Genomic DNA, 19,111 nt, shown 5'->3' with positions numbered 1-19,111 from the left:
ATCCAACAATTGAGACAAATCTCAACTGCTCTTCAGAGCTTATGAAGAATCTAGTAAGAGGTTCAAATTGGTATTTATATACTTTATACACATTTATCATTTATGAAAAATTCTTAATTTTCATTGCACACATATATAACATGTACATGACTGGAATGATTGACAGCGCTCACGAGCACGCCCAAAAATTCATACCAAAAATCTACAATAATTCTGGTGAATTTAAATCCATTGAACTATTATAGTTACTTTAATAGGATATTTTAGTTAAGCGTTTTAATTTATTCTGATATACGTATTGAACACGTAGAATCGTGAACGTAGAATCGTAACTCTCTTAGAACCCGACCGTTAAGTATCTTTATGTAACGTTCGACAAATTATTACCAGGGGACCACACTTATGATCTAAGTTTCAACAAGCTCATCAACGCCTAGCATTGCTGTTCCCTATGGTAAATAAGAAATCTAGTTTAAAAAAAAAATGTTTTCTGCTTATTTATAAGCAAGTACTAGGCCCATTTCTTACATATGCTTATTTTATTTTAAGACGATGTGCACTAACTCACTTAAAAAAAAACTATAAATGTTTTGAAACAATAATTTCAAGTCCTCCATAAATTGTAAGAAATCAAAATATTCATAAAATCTCAAAACTTCATACTACGTTAAAAATTTTACTGATAGTTTCTTCAATTCCAATTCGAAGTTAACGGGTTCAATGAATAATTTCTTTAATAAACCACCACCATTTCAACATCATCTTAGACGAGGAAGCCTCCATAACCTAATTATTTAAATACATTTAGCGTTCAAGCCATTAATCACTTACATTATAACAAATGTTAATTTATTATTATTAATATTAATCATTATATTTGAGCAAAACGAAACTTAAATATAATTATTATCACTAGATAACCCAAGCCAGGAATTTCACATTGTACATAGAAAATAAAATTGAATAAAAAATAATAATAATAATGTTTTAAAATATTTTACTCATGATTCGAAGAACGTTTTTACAATACTTTAATCTTCATTGCATAGTTATAAAATATAATATTTGCAAAAAGACTTGAGACAAATCACAATAAAATATAAAACACAAATAAAATGTAATTATTATTGTTTAAACTACAACAGATGAATAAGATTAAATGTTTATTTTTTCAAAACTTTTAAACCATTGGGGATTGTCATTCAAATTGTTAATTCAACTATATTTACAATTACTTATATGTAATTTAGTCTTAATGTGAATTTTATATCACATTCCTTATCAGTATAAAAAATTCTTAAAAAAATAATTTATGATATAAATCCTATATATTCTTCATAACACACAAAATATAATTAATATCTATTCAATAGTGTATGTAATTGTATTTACTAAGAAAAAAATGTAAATAGCAATTTGAATAATCAAAAGATCAAATACTTGTAATAATTAAAATATGGAAGCAAAGATTTATTCAATAATGTGATTATTTATTTAAAAATTATTGCTAATGTTGTGGTATAATCACATACATTGAACTTGAATTAATAATTATCCCTAATATCCACGGAATTTAAAGAATTATTAGTTTGATTATTTTACCACTTGACTTTGTATTAATTTATATCAGTTGATAAATTTCAGTTCACATTTAATATACGTAAAATGTGCATAATTATATCATGAATGTACTTAAAAATTACCATACATTTAATTAAAATTAGTCTGGTGTATAATACATTTTCTTTAAAAAACCTGTCGTATATTAGTCAATATTTAAGAATAATACGAGTATAGGGTATTATCCAGTAGGCATATTACTCATAAAATAACATTTTATATTATAATACGCTTATAACTGTTTATCTACTAATGTGATTGTAATTTAAATAAATTAAATATAATAATCATATAATACATATTGTGTAAACCTAATTTATTTATATGTTTTCTAGCTAAAGAAAATACATTACTCCTTAAAGTCTACTTATATACAATTTCTATTAATAATTTGAACAGTTATTACTATAATAATGAAAAATCATACATGCATCTATATTGAGTTATATTACTCGTATATTTAATACTTACTTTATTTAACATCGTACACATAATTTAAAAAAAAAAAAAAATCATCCAACATATATATTTACTAGTTATCTAGTTATTAAATCAGTAAACAAATTCGGGAAATTATTTATCAACGACATACAACTAAAATTACGAGTTATTATAAAAAATCTAGACCCCACTATAGTTATTTTTAAATTAGTAGAACGTTTTTAGAACACGGTTGAACTGCATTTATTTTAGTCGAATTTCACTTGGGCTGAAAAAAAGGTAATGGTTAAACTAACTGCACATGGATAAATATCAGGTAGTGATCGAACTTCATACGAGCTCAAAAAAGGTATTTCAACAAAAGTATCATGATGCATTTGAAGCAGTGGCGAATTTAGCGAAGGAGTCTAGATTAGCCTAGAATAGGCCTGATTCCTCCCAGACTCAAATATATTTGATTTATTATATAACTATTCAGGGACGTAATTTAGAGGAGGGGTCAGGGTGTACGGTTGTAACCCTTACTTTTAAAATATTTCTAATTGGCATGCGCCCTTCTAAAATAATGCATGATTATTAGTATGATTAAAATTAAATTGTATTTATTTATCGATATTAATATACTGTGAATCATGATTTCAGCTTTAAATTACATTAGGTAGAACCGAATATCGTGCTATCAATTAATTAAATAAACAATAGTTTGATATAATAGATATGAAATACCTATTGCTAAATCATGAAATAATTGTACGTGCACAGCACAAAAGGCAAAGTTGTCTTAATGCGATTATACTTATGTATTTAGTTATGATTTTTGATTATTTATGTTGATGCAATGATTCGGCCTATGATGTATACAAGCCCAGATTATGATAATTTAGGAACCGAGGCCAAACCATTTTAGGTACCCATAACAATAGTTAAAATATTAGTGATATGTACATAAATATATTTCAAAGACAAAAAAAAAATATATTTTAATTTATAAATTTATTTCTTACTATTTTAAGTACAAAAATAAAAATGTTATTTGTGTAAATAATTTTTTTTTTGATTTTTGAGAAACAAGCCTTTTAATAATATCATTGGTATTAATTATCTCTAAAACATCACTCTCTGAACACAAAACCATAAAACTATTTAAATTTTCTTGAATATCTCGTTCTATATTTGTTTTTTATACGAACTAAAAAAAGAGTTAAAAAAACGAAAAAACCTACTATCCACTAGGGGCCCATTATTGTTTGATATCCGTTGTTGGCCCGGGGCCATGGCCCCTTCTGCCCCCCCCTTGATACGGGCTTGGATGTATGGAAATAACTGAAAGCAGAATAATGGACATATACGTATATCTATTTTTATATGGTCAAATTATTGAACATATTACTATATCCAACATAGCTATGTTAGCTATAATTATTTTTCTGCACGTAGTGGAATAGTGGAAAGCCGCCTAAAATGTGAACTTTCTTTCGAACAAGTACACTTCGATCCCTACCTACTTTTTACCCTAGTGTAATTCGACCATCCAACATTTTTAAAACATTAAAATACATTTATAAATAATAATTTATCGTTTGTTACTCATTTTTAAATGTAAATACATACACATTTTTCTATATCATAAGCTGAATAGTTAATATGCAAGGTTAAATTACATTTCTTAAATCGTAGTGCAGAATAAGGACTATTCGTTTTAGCAGCCATTAAAAATTATATTTTGTTAAATGTAACTATATAAAAATAAAACCAAATTAGTTTTTATTTTATTTTAATATTAAAATTTATGAAAAGTGATGTAAAAAATTCAAAAATTAAGTTAATTTTATTTCTTTTAAATAATTATTAAATATTTGTTTTACATTTTTGCACCTAAAATACATGGACAATCTATTTATGTTTTTAATGTTAAGATAAAATGTACAAATATTAAAGTATGTAAAATATATTATATCGACTCATTTTTTTTAATGACAATCATAATTATACATATTTAAACAGATTTAAAATTAAATACAAACGTGTTCCATAAAATTTGATTGTACTTTGGTATACATTAAATTAAGTGTAATAAGACTAAAAATTAATTAATTAATTATTAATAATATAATAAATATGTCGTTTACATTTAAGAGCGAAAAAGCGGGTGTACTGAATTATGTTGTATAATTGTTACTATGATTATGTATCATTATTACTATGATTATTATGATTATTACTATCAATGTTTACAAGACTATTAGCGGTTATTATACGGGGCGCAGGGCATGTGGGTAGGGCGACGTATCCAATGGGATTGGCGACCGTGGCTATGTGCATCCGCCCTCCATCCGAAACCACCCCAAACTGTGGGCTGCGCAGGGGTGAAGGGTAGCCGAGAACGCACGCACCCGCCGGTCCCTTTAGTTAGATACGACCAACGCACCATGTGTCATTCAGTTATCGTGAATGTGAGAGAAGGTCCACATCACCGCGATCACGTTGAAAGCATTCTCAATTTCGATAAGGATATTACGCCGTCGTTAAAAAGTGTTTAACTAACAAACTAACCAACTGATAATATAATAATATCTGTCTGCGCATCACCAATCACGAGGACACAATATGGATACAACCAAAACAGCCAGGAACGTTTACTCCATCGATCAAATTCTCGGCACAACTCATCCGTCGAAAAGCGGTAAGTTATTAATTAATACCTATTTTAAATCAAAGGAGAAACAAAAAAAAATCATTTGTGAATGGAAATCAAATCTTAAATAAAATATGTTTAAGTTATAATAGTATTCGTTCACATTGATAACCAACATGATCCAATTTCAAGTTGTGTTTAAATAAATAATATAATGTCTTAGCAAACCAAAGAAATAAACTTTGGTACTTGGATCTTTGCGGTTCAAAAAAAAATAAATTAAGAAAGTAATACATGCACTTCAATTCAGAATCGTAGTAAAAACTTATTAAATAATCATGAAAAGAGTAAATTATATTACATTTTGTGTTCTGTTCAAAGACCATTTTTATTATTTTTTATTTAAAACAGAATTATTCTAAATAAATCGATTAAAACAACAATATAATGTAATTTTTCATCAATAAATGATTTTATAAATATTAACAAATTTAAATTTGATGTGATGAACAATTAAAAAATGCAAATATCAGAATACTAATATTTTATCACGTTATTCAGTGAAATACTTTTCATGTTTGCTGTACAATATGAATAATTACTCATTTTTACTTAATTTGAAAATAAATTGTAATTATAATAAATTGTAATATAAATAAATTTGAAAATAAATAAGTCAGGAATTATTTTATCGATTATTATTCGTTTCTCTTATACCTATGTTTATCGGTTTCCAAGAAAACATTAATTCAATTCAGTACTGGAATTTCAATTTTAAGTGGATTTGGTCAAATACACTTAATTATAATGTATTCTGAAAAAATATTTATAATTAATACGCTAAAAGGTACACGAAACATATTAGCATCAAAGCCGTTCAAAATTTCACAATAAATATTGAAATAAACAGTAATTATTAGATTCAAAATTAAAAGGTTATATTATAATATTGAATTTGATATAACGAGCATATAATTTAAATTAAAATCGTAAATGATTCATGAACTAAAATAATTTATTTAATTAATAAAGATTAAACCATGCTTATTTCGTTCTCAATTGAAATTAACGATTGAACTATAATATTTCAATTGCTTAGTTTAATGAATATGCTAACAAATTATTTATTCCTTATACACCTGTATTTAACCTAAAACAATTAACAATACATAATTCGTTTTATACATACATACTTGTAGTCTGTAAATCGTATTATATCACAAGAATTATGTTAATACATTGTGCATTAAAATTAAAATAAAGTATTTTCACTCTTATGGTATATTTCAACAACATCAATGATTTTAATAAATTGAAAATTGATTATGGGTTATAGATATTTTTCACATGTACCTTTCTATATGGTTTTCATTCGTATATAATAATTAAATCTGAAATCAAGTTGTTGATATTTGATCTCAAAATACATAATGAATACTTTAATTAATTTTCAATTACACGAAAATTATTTTCTAATAGTTAAACACAAGAAAATCAACTTGAATGATCGACGATAATTGTATTTATAATTAACTCTTTTTATATTGAAATTTTTGAAAAACAATAATCTTTTCCACTCAGGGTTATAATATTTTTGTATGAAAAATAACAACGACAAAAAAGTAGTTGTAGAAAACGTAATTTATTAACTCTTATAAAATAATAACGATAATATTGTATCACGCAGGTGAGCATTATACGTGTACACTTATATTTAATAATAAAAAAAAAACTTTGAAGTAGGCATGTGATGGTGGAGCAATAACGGTAGTGGTGTTGGTGGAGGCTGCTGGGTGTATGGTGAATCCGGAAGGGACGGGAAACCCGTTGGATTTCGACGGAAGTCAAGTCGCACGCCGGCATGTGTGCGACGGAGATGGGAAGGGAGACTACAACGGGTGTAAAACGGACGAACGCACGTACGTACGTACATGAATTTCGTATCTGTTGCGCGAACATTGAAATGTCGAAACTCCGCCGCCGTTTCGCGTATATTTCGTGCGCAAAAAAACGTATAATCGTATAATAACGTTCGTGTAGTATGGGTTAGGTTCGTATATCGATATAAATGTACGCACGTATAGCCGCGCACTCGCACGCGCGCACACGATTCGAAAACCGAACATTTTGTAAGCCGATTATTATTACATATATGTATTTGCGGGACGAGGGTTGCATTATACAATCAACGCGCAATAACAAAAACTTTCGCGTAAGCGGCTCAGCACCGTTTTAATACACGATTATTATAATATTATATGACGTACAACGTGTGCTTACACGTTGCAGCCGCTGACGCCGCGTGTTCGACGGGTCTTGCAGACATTCGCTCGTAATTAGGTACGTGCTCGTGTACAGCGGAATAATAATAATAATAATAGTACAATGTGATACGGCGCACGCGTAATTATTAAAATTTCGTTTTTACCCTCAACGCGCACCACCCCCGCAACGACAGGAAACGCGTTTCGCGTTGAAACTACACGCGTGTACCAACATATACCTATGCACGCGCAATCGGAACGTGGTAATGAGGGACGATGGCCGGACGGGTGTAAGCCTGTACGTTCGTAATGGGCTTACGTTACTATTGTTTGTCTGCTACTCTGCACGACGACGAAGACGTTTGATTTTCAGACTGTTTTGATAACCTTTTTCAGCCCTAGTTTAATGCACCAACAATAAACGCGCGTTTACGGTATAAGATTTCGAGTGAAACTAACCAGAGAGATTACAATTATATTTGTAACCTTGGTGTATACAATAATAATTATAATGCGATTATCATTTACTCTTTCTTTTTCTTTTTTTTTTTGTGCTAGAACTTTAGTGCGCTACGTTTGCAACAACAGCTGTATCGGACGGATCGTTTTTTTTTTTTTTTTGTATCGATCGGAAGATAAAAACAATAATACAATAAACATTAATTTATCTAGCGAACTTATAAAATTGTTATACTCACGGTCACCGTACTTAAGATAAAATAAGAAATTGTTTTTTATTCACGACTAATTGTTCATAATTGAACCAAACTAACTTGTTAACTTGCGTTAACAATTTTGAAAACCATTCTATCGTATTTTTTTTTGTATTTTTAGTGTACATATTTTATGTTCAAAGTATTTAACTTCAGATCATTTTTACGAATGTTGGCGTTAATTTTATATCATAGTTTAATGGACATTTATTTTAAAAACATCCTTACATAAAATAAGAAAAGCATTTAAAATGTTCTAAAGATTATTTACACCTATATCCAAACAGAATTGTTCTATACACTCTGATCATCTAAATGTTAAACCGATTGGAATTTAAAGTACTATCTACTGCAGTATTAATTAATACTAATTTACCCGTTATACTTAGACTTTATTCCTGATAGCCCTCAGAAAAATTGTCTACAATTTTCCAACAATTATTTTCTGTCACTAGTTCGTTCCAATGATAACATATTATTCTACCATGCTATGGGCGAATTTAAAAGTTTCACTGTTCAACTCAACAAAAATAATAAAAAATAAAATAATTTTTATACTCGAATTAGAGAAATTGAAATATTATCTAAAAATATTTTTACAGACAATAATAGTGTTCATTGTCAATCAAAACTGGACGCTTTGTACGCCACCAGTGGAAACGTTTCATCATTACATCGGTCCGATGAAAACGATGACGATAAACCTCGAAAAGTTCGCCGGAGCAGAACAACATTTACCACGTACCAATTACATCAATTAGAAAGAGCTTTCGAGAAAACTCAGTATCCCGATGTATTTACCAGAGAAGAACTTGCGTTACGATTAGATCTCAGTGAAGCCAGAGTGCAGGTGAAATTGTTCATAAGATTTTAATTATATTTGTAAACTTAATATGTATTATTTCGTTCAGTAGTCGGTGTTTTGATTCTATTCAAAGGTATCTACATTATTAATTTCGTAAGAATTTTCCTCTTTGAATTAATACAGTCAAAATGTATTAAGACATAATAATATAAAATAAAGTTTTATGCATTATACAATAATAATTGTATTTGAACCGTTCTAGTATTATTGATCATATGCTTCACTTATTTAGTTGAAAACAAATGGATTCTGTAGCAAAATTAAGATTGTTGTCGCTGTTAATTTTATCAACGTAATTAATATTTGACTTAAATTCAAACGTTAAAACAATTTTCATGGTCTAAACAATATTAATATTAAATAATATTACACCTTTATTCCAAAGTATATTATTATTTTCATTGTGAATATTTATGTTCAAAATAATGACGTACAATGCTGCAATGGGTTTATGAATTGTTACCCAATAATTTCCATCAAAACTCATTATACAGTATATAACCTGTATAAATTACAAAAAATTAGAATAATATGTTCTCGATGTCTTTAATATTCAAATAAACCCAACTCAACCTACCGAAACTGGAGCATCTGTTATCCAAACAGCGCCTAAAGCAAGAAGCCTTAATTGTTACCTTCCTAAATATGTCACTGTGTTTTTGCTGGTTAAATCTTTTTTACTTGTTGTCATCCTATAATAAACACTGTTTGCGCATTTGCATTTTGTTGGTGATAAATAACAGTTGAGTATTTATATTAAGTACAGTCTATAATTACAGAATAATTCAATTGAATAAACAAACATTATAATAATTTTGAAAATTCAATTTTAATACCAAATTAATTAAAGATAATTAACAAAATGTACTGATGGTGTTTGAAACTTATTTCAATGCTAGGTATAACCCTATACTTTAATCAATAATAATATATATTTTATCTAAATGTAAATGTAGTGAGTGAATATAATTGTCTCACCTAGTATTTTTTTTAATTTATAAGAATTCCAAAATATTAAAACTCTAAATTGCTACAGTATTTATCGTAAAAATAAAAGTGTCACGTTGTAAAACATATTACTCGCTCTGCTTGAAATCCTATTAATCCGAATTGATATAAGGAGCCGTGAAATATGAAGAAATATTTATGTAATGAGATATAATCTTTAAGGTTTCATTGAATAGTCTGAAATACATTCAATTATCCATCGAGATATTATGTTAAAATAGTTAATTCTCTAATTTATATTGTATAATAGAAGTAATATAGGTTATAACTCTGATTCAAAATATGTTTTAATTAATTCAATATATTGTTATGAAGTAGTAAGCAGTTAAATTTTGATAACTTTAGTTACGTACCAATAAAAAAAACTTACCTACACACGTATATTTATACAATTTTAAAAATAATTTTTTTTAGTTGTCCTTGTACTATGATTAAATTAACATTATCTGTTTTTAACGATACAATTACTTCATTATTTCAAATACATATGTATACAATTTTTCTTATACGATCGCCCCAAGGGTTCCATTTTGAGTCTTAATTGTATATGGTTACTCTTATGGCTATCCTTTTGTTCCGGAATCATATAAGTAACAGCTTAATTTAAATCTACTACATTTACGATGTAAGACTTAAATAATTCCAAAAGCAGTTGAAAACAATGGAAGCAGATTAATAGATTTTTTTTTCCAAGTATAGTCGCACAAAAACACCACGCTAATAGTATACCACAGAACACTCAGAGCGGACACAAAGACGGCGAAAAAAAAAGAGAGAGGCTACAAAATCTCTACATTATATACGTCAAAATTTTCTTTTTTCTTTCTCTCTCTTTCTTTCTCTTTTTTTTCTATTGCCTAGGCCGCCTGCTCGACACTGTCGATTGTCTCGCTCTTTAAACGATTCAATAAACCAATTGAGATGGACTTAAAACCCGGCGTGCGCGGTCTGCCCGGTAATGAATTACAAGTTAATTGGGGTGCAATTTCTCGACAACCGATTTAACATCTCTCTAATTTCCTAACGATCATTTAAGTGCATTGTTCGTATGGCCTATATGTATAGGGAGAGTCCCATTGTGTTGCACAACACACCCTCGTACGCGCGCGACGCGCACAATCAACCCCAATCGGACGTCCAAATAGAGCATTAACCCTCCTCCACGTGTCCACCCCGCCGACTGACGACGCCGACGCCGCGCCGTAGCCGCTACCGACGGATCGTTCTACAATGGCTTTTGGGTGCCGAAACTTCCACCGGTTTATTAAACTCCCGTTTTAAGTGTATTGTCAATATTTTAACCTGACCAATAAAAAAGGGATTTCTCTCTTTCTCTTTCACTCCTCTTCTCTACACTTTCCATCCGTAAACTGTATTCGTATATTAACCCTCTTACTCTACAGTTTCCAAGCACACGCGCCGTTAAGCCAAACTAAATTAATTATACCCCCGATAAACAATCTTCGATGGTCGGTTCGTATCGACTGCGCGCGGCAGACAGTGTTCATCGTACATATTGTTAATAAAATGTAATCGTCTATAATAACTGGTGAGCGGTAATATATACAGCATTTGTTACCTGCCTAAGCGTAATTTCAACAAATTAACGATTTACATTTTGTAATTTTTGATTTTTTTCATAATTAATTCCCATACCATCGCCTTCGTTTTTTTAATATTTCTTCCGAAATTAACTTATTTTGAATAAATATGAACTATTACCAGTGAGTTCATTATTTTTAGCGTTAAATAAAAAATATTTTAAAATCGAATTAATACAACGGTTTTGAGAATGATTTTTTTTTTGTCCTGTCTTTACCATTTATATTTTTATTTTTCTGTAAATATTTCAATATAGAATATTTAATTTATAATGTCTCATTTATATTTTCAACAAATGCATACATATAACAGAAAGATAATATATTTATATTATTGAATATAATATGGTATAATATCGTGAAGATAAAATTAAATTCGATAAAAATATTAATTTAAAATAAGAATTTATTTTTATTTTTCCGATGAAATCGTTCAGTTATAAAATACGTGATTGCGTTCGATAAGACTATAATTTTAATACTGAATAACTATAGAAATTTAGTATTATAAATTATAGGTACCTGTAATATATAATATAATAATGTATTTTTTGTGTAGGTATGGTTTCAAAATCGGAGAGCTAAATGGAGAAAACGGGAAAAGTCAATGGGCAGAGAGTCCAATCCATACATACCAGACCACGCATGTAAGTATTGAATAGTTGCATAGTATAGTATAACAACATATAATGACGCATAATAATTTTTGAATGCAAACCATATTTTTTTTACTAAATAAATGTAGTTATCATCAATTTGACCAAACCATTTCATGAAAATATAATATTTATTTTAAATGTATATCTAGTTTAATTTTCTATTAATATTTTCATTTGCTAAAAGTATACAAAATAATTTTGAATTTGAATACATTTTCAATAGCCAATAGGTATATATATACATATATGTATATGTCTTAAACACGTTTTACATAATATTTATATATATTTCTCAGTAAAAATTATCAATGAAACATAATTTTTAATAATTCTATATCGAAACTATTTTTTTCAATTCATACACAATTAATTTTCAATTTGTAGAACATAATGATACATTTATTCATTCACATATAATATCATATAGATATCACATGAATCGTAGACACTCGTACAAATCAATAAATAATAGTATTACAGTATTATGCACTCATATATGTTAATGGTATAACGGTACATGGCTAACCAAGCACTAAATATCCCATTAACATTAGTCTCAATATCAATATAAATATACCTACAAATAAACCAATAAACATACCTAATATAGTATAATATTACTCGTGTATTACAATAATATTAATTTAAATCAAAACGATCGTATATTTAAACGAAAAAAAAAACAAAATAACAATCCTCCGGGTACTATTATAGAAGAATCTAAATCAAATAAATAAATAATAAATAAATCTGATGTAGTTTTATAAAATATAACAATTCAATTTAAACTTATGTTGATTAATAATAATTTATCCCAATAGAATCATGTTTTTTACAATTAAACGTCTGTAACGCTTCAGTGTTAGAACATTGATATTTAAAATATCTCTGCTCTTATTGATATTAAAACACCATTAGCATTAATTCATTGCCGATCAACGAATTACCATCTGTTAGTTTTTAAATGAAATATTAATTATTTAACGTCACATTGATGTAACACGATTTATTTATATAAGTCAAGCGTCTATGCATAAGGTTGCACGGTCTTTGCTGTGTTATACTTTAACGGCTTCTCTTAATATTTGTTTAAATGTATCATGATAAAATAATAAAAAATCAAATTAAAATTAAAAGTATTTAAATGTTTAATTCTCATAAATAATATATAAATTAATATAAAAATAAATAAATATATAAATAAATAAACAAATATTTTATATATAGAAATGAATAAATACATAAATAAAACAATTAAAGATTAGCCTGGACTATTATTATATTTCTAAAGTACAACCGGTTTCAAGTTAAAAATTCATCTGTAGCTATATATAAAGTTAATAAAATTGCAACTGAATATGAACAATAAAATCGAAACTCAGATTTTTTTCTCATTCAGTCATAATTTTTTTAACTTTTTATATACCTGATAATGAATTTTTAATTTGGTAACGATCATACTTTACAAATATAATAACCCTCCAAGATAAGCTTTTATTTATTTCTATATATACACTATTTGTTTAATAAACTATTATAAACTATTTGTATATTACCACTTTTTACTAACCAAAAACTATAATATAATACATAAAAACAATAACGAGTTTCATCCCGATGGATTCTATGTTTTTATATTATAAAAATATATAATATTTATATTATATTATATTATTAGGTCTTACTCATATTGAACTTTGCTCACTACTCCCATTCCTTTATACAATTGTTGAACATTTAAAAAAATTAATTTTTTCGGATTATTTATTTATTGAGTATTTATACTCTTTGTCGAGTGTCGACTAATAATATTATCATAATTATTTTATTACTATTGGAGAAATTTATTGAATATTGATTATTTACTAGAAGCAAATTTCCAGCCGAAGTATTAATTTAAACATGGTATATAAAATGTATTTTCGTATATCATATATAAATATAACCTAACCTTTAAATGCACCAAATCTCTGATTGATGTCGGTATAACGAAATATCTTGAACAAAATAACATACGGCATAGGTGCGCGTTAAAAATATATTATTATAAGCACACCCTAGCCATATTTCATACTATAATTTTTTTAATTATATGTTTTGTATTTTTGTTTTAAATATCATAGCTTACAACAAATAAAATTTATGTGTGAGCATAATAAAAGAGAAACAAATAGGAATAAACAAATAGTTAATATGAATTAAATGTTATTTTTAGTTTTTCGCTGCATTATATCATCACAAGCCACCACAAACTTTTATTACTGATATAGTTTATTCATAGTTTAAATTATACCTAAGTTGCATATGAATTTAAAAAAACAATCTATTAATACACAATTATAATTTCCTCCCCTGGTCTTACGATATTCAAATTTGGGGCCAAGCCAATCCCTCAAAAACATTAAAACACATACAAGTGCATTGCATAATTATCGTAACAGTAAACGAATTAGTAACCAGGTGAAACAAGAAAACTCCGTTTTACCTGTACCTATGTCATAAAGCACCGTTCAAAGCAACTCATCGAGAATACTTTAAGGAAAATCACTAAGATACGCTTTTACCTATAAAAAAAAATTTTCCCATTCAGAACTTATTAATTTAAATATGAGCTACTATTACTGAACCCCCAACCAATATCAAACCAACCATTTTATAATAAAATCCTATCCAATTTACTATGCATCTTTTTTGTAGATTGTATTTAAAGTAGGGTAAGTTAAAGTAGGTAAATTAGTTTCATAATGATTTTTTGTGGTTTATGGTTTTAGTTAATCTAATATTTTATTCGGTTTTAAAAAATGATTAATATTGATCTTATATTTTATAGTTTTTTAAAATCGGATAATTTTGTTCTTTTAAAAAAATACATTTTTTTATAACAATTTTATACCTCAGACAATTCATTATCATAATTATGAAATTATTAATTAGAAAATTCGACTGTATTGAGATATTCTTGAAATAAGTTCATAATTTCTATATTAATATACAATAAATAATATGATACACATTTTTAAGTTTTTATTACAATATTAAATATACTAACACACATTATGAACAACATAACTGCAATATTTATTATAAAAAAGAAAGTTAAAAAAAACCCATATTAATTCAAAATGTTGAACAAATTTACAAATACTTGATACAATTTAAGATAACACCATCGTCCATTAAAAGCGGTATTGTAATAATAAACAATGTGGTTTTTGGTTGTCATTAATCGTCTTCACGTATTATCTACAGTAGTGTGGGGTTACCAATAGTCCCACTTACCAATTGTTCATTTTTATCTTGTGAATTAATTTATATTTATCTAATAATTTTTACCTGACTTTGTCAAACAAAACAGGCTGACCAACAACAAAATGTGTAAAAACTAAAATTAAATATTAATTATTTTTTATAATTAAAAATGTATTTATTTCCGTTTGAGAATGAAAAATATTTTTCTGGTTAACTATTTCGTTTTCGTTCTATAAAATTAGTAATTGTGGTTCCATTTTTGTTCTCGTTCATACACATTTTCCAATAAAACCGGTTAGTAAAAAAACCGGTCTTAACCGATTTGAAGCCCTGATTTAAAGCATATTTAAAAATTATAATAGTACAAAAGAAAAAGATGTATACATAAATCGATATAAATCGTACGATGAAATATTGCTCATTCTGGCGGTGGTGGATCATACAAACCCAACAATCATTTTTAATAACAATACAGTCGTCACCTCTTCCTCTTCCTCCACTGGCATTTTAGTTACATTTTTTATCTCAATCCAGAGATTGGCGTATAACAAATTCCGTTCTGCGTTTCCCTGTCGATTTCTATTTAAGCTCCTGTAGGAAGTGAACCTTTCATTATTCGATTAATATATACTGTGTCTTCTAGACCAGCGATTCTCAAAGTGGGGGGGGGGGGTCGCCAACAACTTTTTTAGGGTCACATCATGTGAAAAAAAAATTATTTCAAATCATCAACAGAAAAAGAGTCATTAAATTAACAAAATATTAAAATTACATAATTTTTATTTATTTTTTTCCATTAATTAACGTCATTTGGCTTTTATAATATACTTTTTTTTTGTAAAATTTTTCAATGCTTACATTACAAAAGGGTCATTAGACATATTGGTAACATTATAGGGGGTCACGAACTCAAAACGGTTGAGAACCGCTGTTCTAGATCATGTTCTTTCTACCATGCGCCTACGGTTAGTAAATAGTGTAATTCGTCTTCGCGCCTCATCGCGTGTCCCATAAACAGCAATCTCTTTATGAATATCTATTAGTATTAATTTTTCTTTTACTGTTCTTTAAAAAATCTTCATTCGTCCTTGTTTGTTTTTCCAGTGTTCAGAAACGATTGTTTGCCGCCGTCGGCTCTGGGTGGCGGAGGCGGTGGAGGCGGAGGCGGTGGTGGTCCGCTCCCGTTCCTCACGCCCGAACAGTTTTGGCCCAGCATCGTGTTCAACCCGGCGGCCGCGTCCGCGATCCTACTCGGACTGCCGTGGCCTCACCATAACCAACAACTTCACCATCATCATGGGCAGTCGTCGGCCGCGTCACCGTACGACCATCACTCGTCCATCATCCACAAGGCGCTCTCCGAACGGATAATGTGCACCGCGGCCGCCAACCAGTGGCCGGTCGTCGCGCACACTTCGTCTTCCGAGCCGCACAGCCCGTCGTCCGCAACGTCGTCCAGCTCTCCACCCCCGTCACCGCCCGCCCGCGAGTCGCTCGCCGAAGCCGAAGCCGCCGCCACCGCCGCGGAAAGTCGATCGCCCGAACGGCGGCCGGACGCGCGCAGTTCGCCGCCCACCGTTCTGATGGAGAACGTGTCCTGTTAGTGGGCGGTCGTCGCGCGTTCACCCGAAGACCGGCAGCGTAACGCGACCGATCGAAACGAAAGGGTTTCGTCAGTCCCACGTTTGATCGCGGGACGCCCATAGTTTTCGGCCGTAATCGGCCCCGCGAACCGATACTCCGGCTACTCGACATTTCGTTATCCGTTACGTTTCGTTTTTTCGTTTTCTCCGTTCGACTTTTACGCTCCGCACTAACAACGAACTGACTGCATACGTATACCTGCACTCGAACAACATCACGGTCGATCACGAATTCTCGACGTTGTCGTTTATTCCAAAACTTAAGGAATTCGGTTGCACGAGTGCATCGATCATTTATCGGCTGTCAAATATAAATCATATACCCTTGTTCGTGACTTTTTTAAAATAAAATAAAAATCATATTTCTTCCCCGTACATCAATTTCTTTACGAAAAACTATATTTATTCAAATGATATCCGATAAACTATTTGTCCTTTTCGGTATAGCAATTCAAATTTCATTTTTCATTTTTTCATTTACATACTTTAAAGTTTGAACAAAAATCCGTTATTGTGTATTAGTCGAAACTGAGACAATATCATATATTATCGGGAATTTTAATCAGTGTCTTTACCAAAATTAAACTGTACCGATCGGTTATTCAACATAAACTATTTAATAATCTATCCATTAAAAAAAAAAAAAAAAAAACCGTGAGAAAATTCTCATCCATAAGCCCGACTGAAATTACAGAAGAATAAGAAGTTTTATTAATCATCTACTTAAGTAAAACAAATTTATAATAATAACAATTTTATTTTTTATGCAGTGCGTATCAATGTAACGAAAGAAGTTTGATACCAATCAAGAGCATGATACCAAAAAGCAGGCAAAAAAAGGTGTTGTGTTAAGTTCAATGTTTACTCCCATAAAAATATGTATGATATAACCATATGACCATATGTTTTATAAGAAATGTTAATATATAACCTCATGACCTCATGTGCATGCGACCAAATTTCATCGATTTCGCTAAATGATATTGTTATTATTATTATTATTACTATTGTTATTATTAATATTATTATGTATTTTTATTCATTATTATTACTATTACAACTATTTTACTAAAAAATGTTGATCTCATACGTGTATATTTATATTATATTAAATTTTCTCTCGATTTCCCATGCGATAAATCTCGTTCGTTAGTTCTCCGCGTTTACGTCATGACGAACCGTCTAACTAGGTAATAATGTAATTTACCAAGTACAGTCAATGTAATACTTTAATAATAATATTTAAATATATTATAATGATATATATATATATATAATATTGCACATTTTATCCCATTTTATTACTATCGCGATGTAAATATATTTGTATGTGTGTATGTGTGTGTATGAGTGTGAGTATACTTACTCACGAATGTTGTTATACATTTTCTGAAACTATGTTCCAAGAACTTTAATATTGTAAAATACACTTTAAACGAAATTTAATTTACCGTTTATACACGTACTTGTAAAATTGTTCACTGCAATACATTATTATAATACTTAATAGTTAAACGTTATGATTATATGCGCATTTACCATATAAGGAAGTGCAGTTCTTGAATAATTAACATTTTAAAATAAATTAGTTACGCAGTAATTGAATGTAAATATAATTTTGTAAAACTATGTATGCATAGTATATTAGCCGTTCGTGGATCAAAAATATTGCTACGTAAAAATGCTATTGATTATTTTAGAAAAATGTCAAAATAATATAATATAATTCAAATCAATAAACTACTGTTTTATCCGTATCGAAAAACATCCAAGAAAATGTCTCGATAAAACCTCGAAAATGAAATTCGTATTTAATTTCATGCGTATTTAATTACGAACCACCTTTAAAATGTTACAATTTGGTTTATGTAAATAGATTATACTTACATTATAATTATTTGTAGTTTGTTTATTATACGTATCAGCGATTGTTTATAGTAAATATTTATTTATAACCTCATGAGTACCTACCAATAAATATTAAATAGATGTTAAGTTCATCGGAAAACTATTCTGTTAACAATCATCAAGTGATATCTTGTTTATATTATTTTTTTTATAATAATATAAATTATAATAGTATAAATCATTTAATCATGTCAAGAATTTCATGATCATATTTTTTTTTGTATTTATATATTGATGGCGATTAAACAATTTTAAATACAATATTTGTTCGAATATAATATATTAGTCGAATATAGGTACAATTATATTAGAGTTTTTAAAATATTACATCATTTCATATTATAATATGTCCATTCTATTTAACTATTTATAAAGTAAAAAACAAGGATAGGTCAAATATTGTCTCGACAGAGTTTTGAAAAAACACATATTGTCATAAATAAATAAATATATTTATTTTACTCGTAGATAAAAAACGTGCCTTCCGTTGCAAGTATTACTTTTT

General features: G+C 28.7%; 1 protein-coding gene across 1 annotated transcript; it reads left to right on the top strand.

Moving 5' to 3' along the window:
- The first annotated feature begins 4,487 nt into the window (after window positions 1-4,487).
- On the top strand, window positions 4,488-17,363 carry LOC112693688 (retinal homeobox protein Rx3-like). The gene is made up of 4 exons (XM_025568877.1): window positions 4,488-4,744; window positions 8,276-8,523; window positions 11,707-11,794; window positions 16,160-17,363. The coding sequence occupies exons 1-4, from the start codon at window positions 4,669-4,671 to the stop codon at window positions 16,657-16,659; spliced, it is 912 nt and encodes a 303-aa protein (XP_025424662.1). The 5' UTR covers window positions 4,488-4,668; the 3' UTR covers window positions 16,660-17,363.
- Window positions 17,364-19,111: the final 1,748 nt, after the last annotated feature.

Source organism: Sipha flava, unplaced genomic scaffold, assembly GCF_003268045.1.
Source record: "Sipha flava isolate LNK unplaced genomic scaffold, YSA_version1 89_pilon_pilon, whole genome shotgun sequence".
Classification (NCBI taxonomy): domain Eukaryota; kingdom Metazoa; phylum Arthropoda; class Insecta; order Hemiptera; family Aphididae; genus Sipha; species Sipha flava.
The sequence above is the reverse complement of the archived record's forward strand: the minus strand, read 5'-3'. Positions and strand labels throughout refer to the sequence as shown.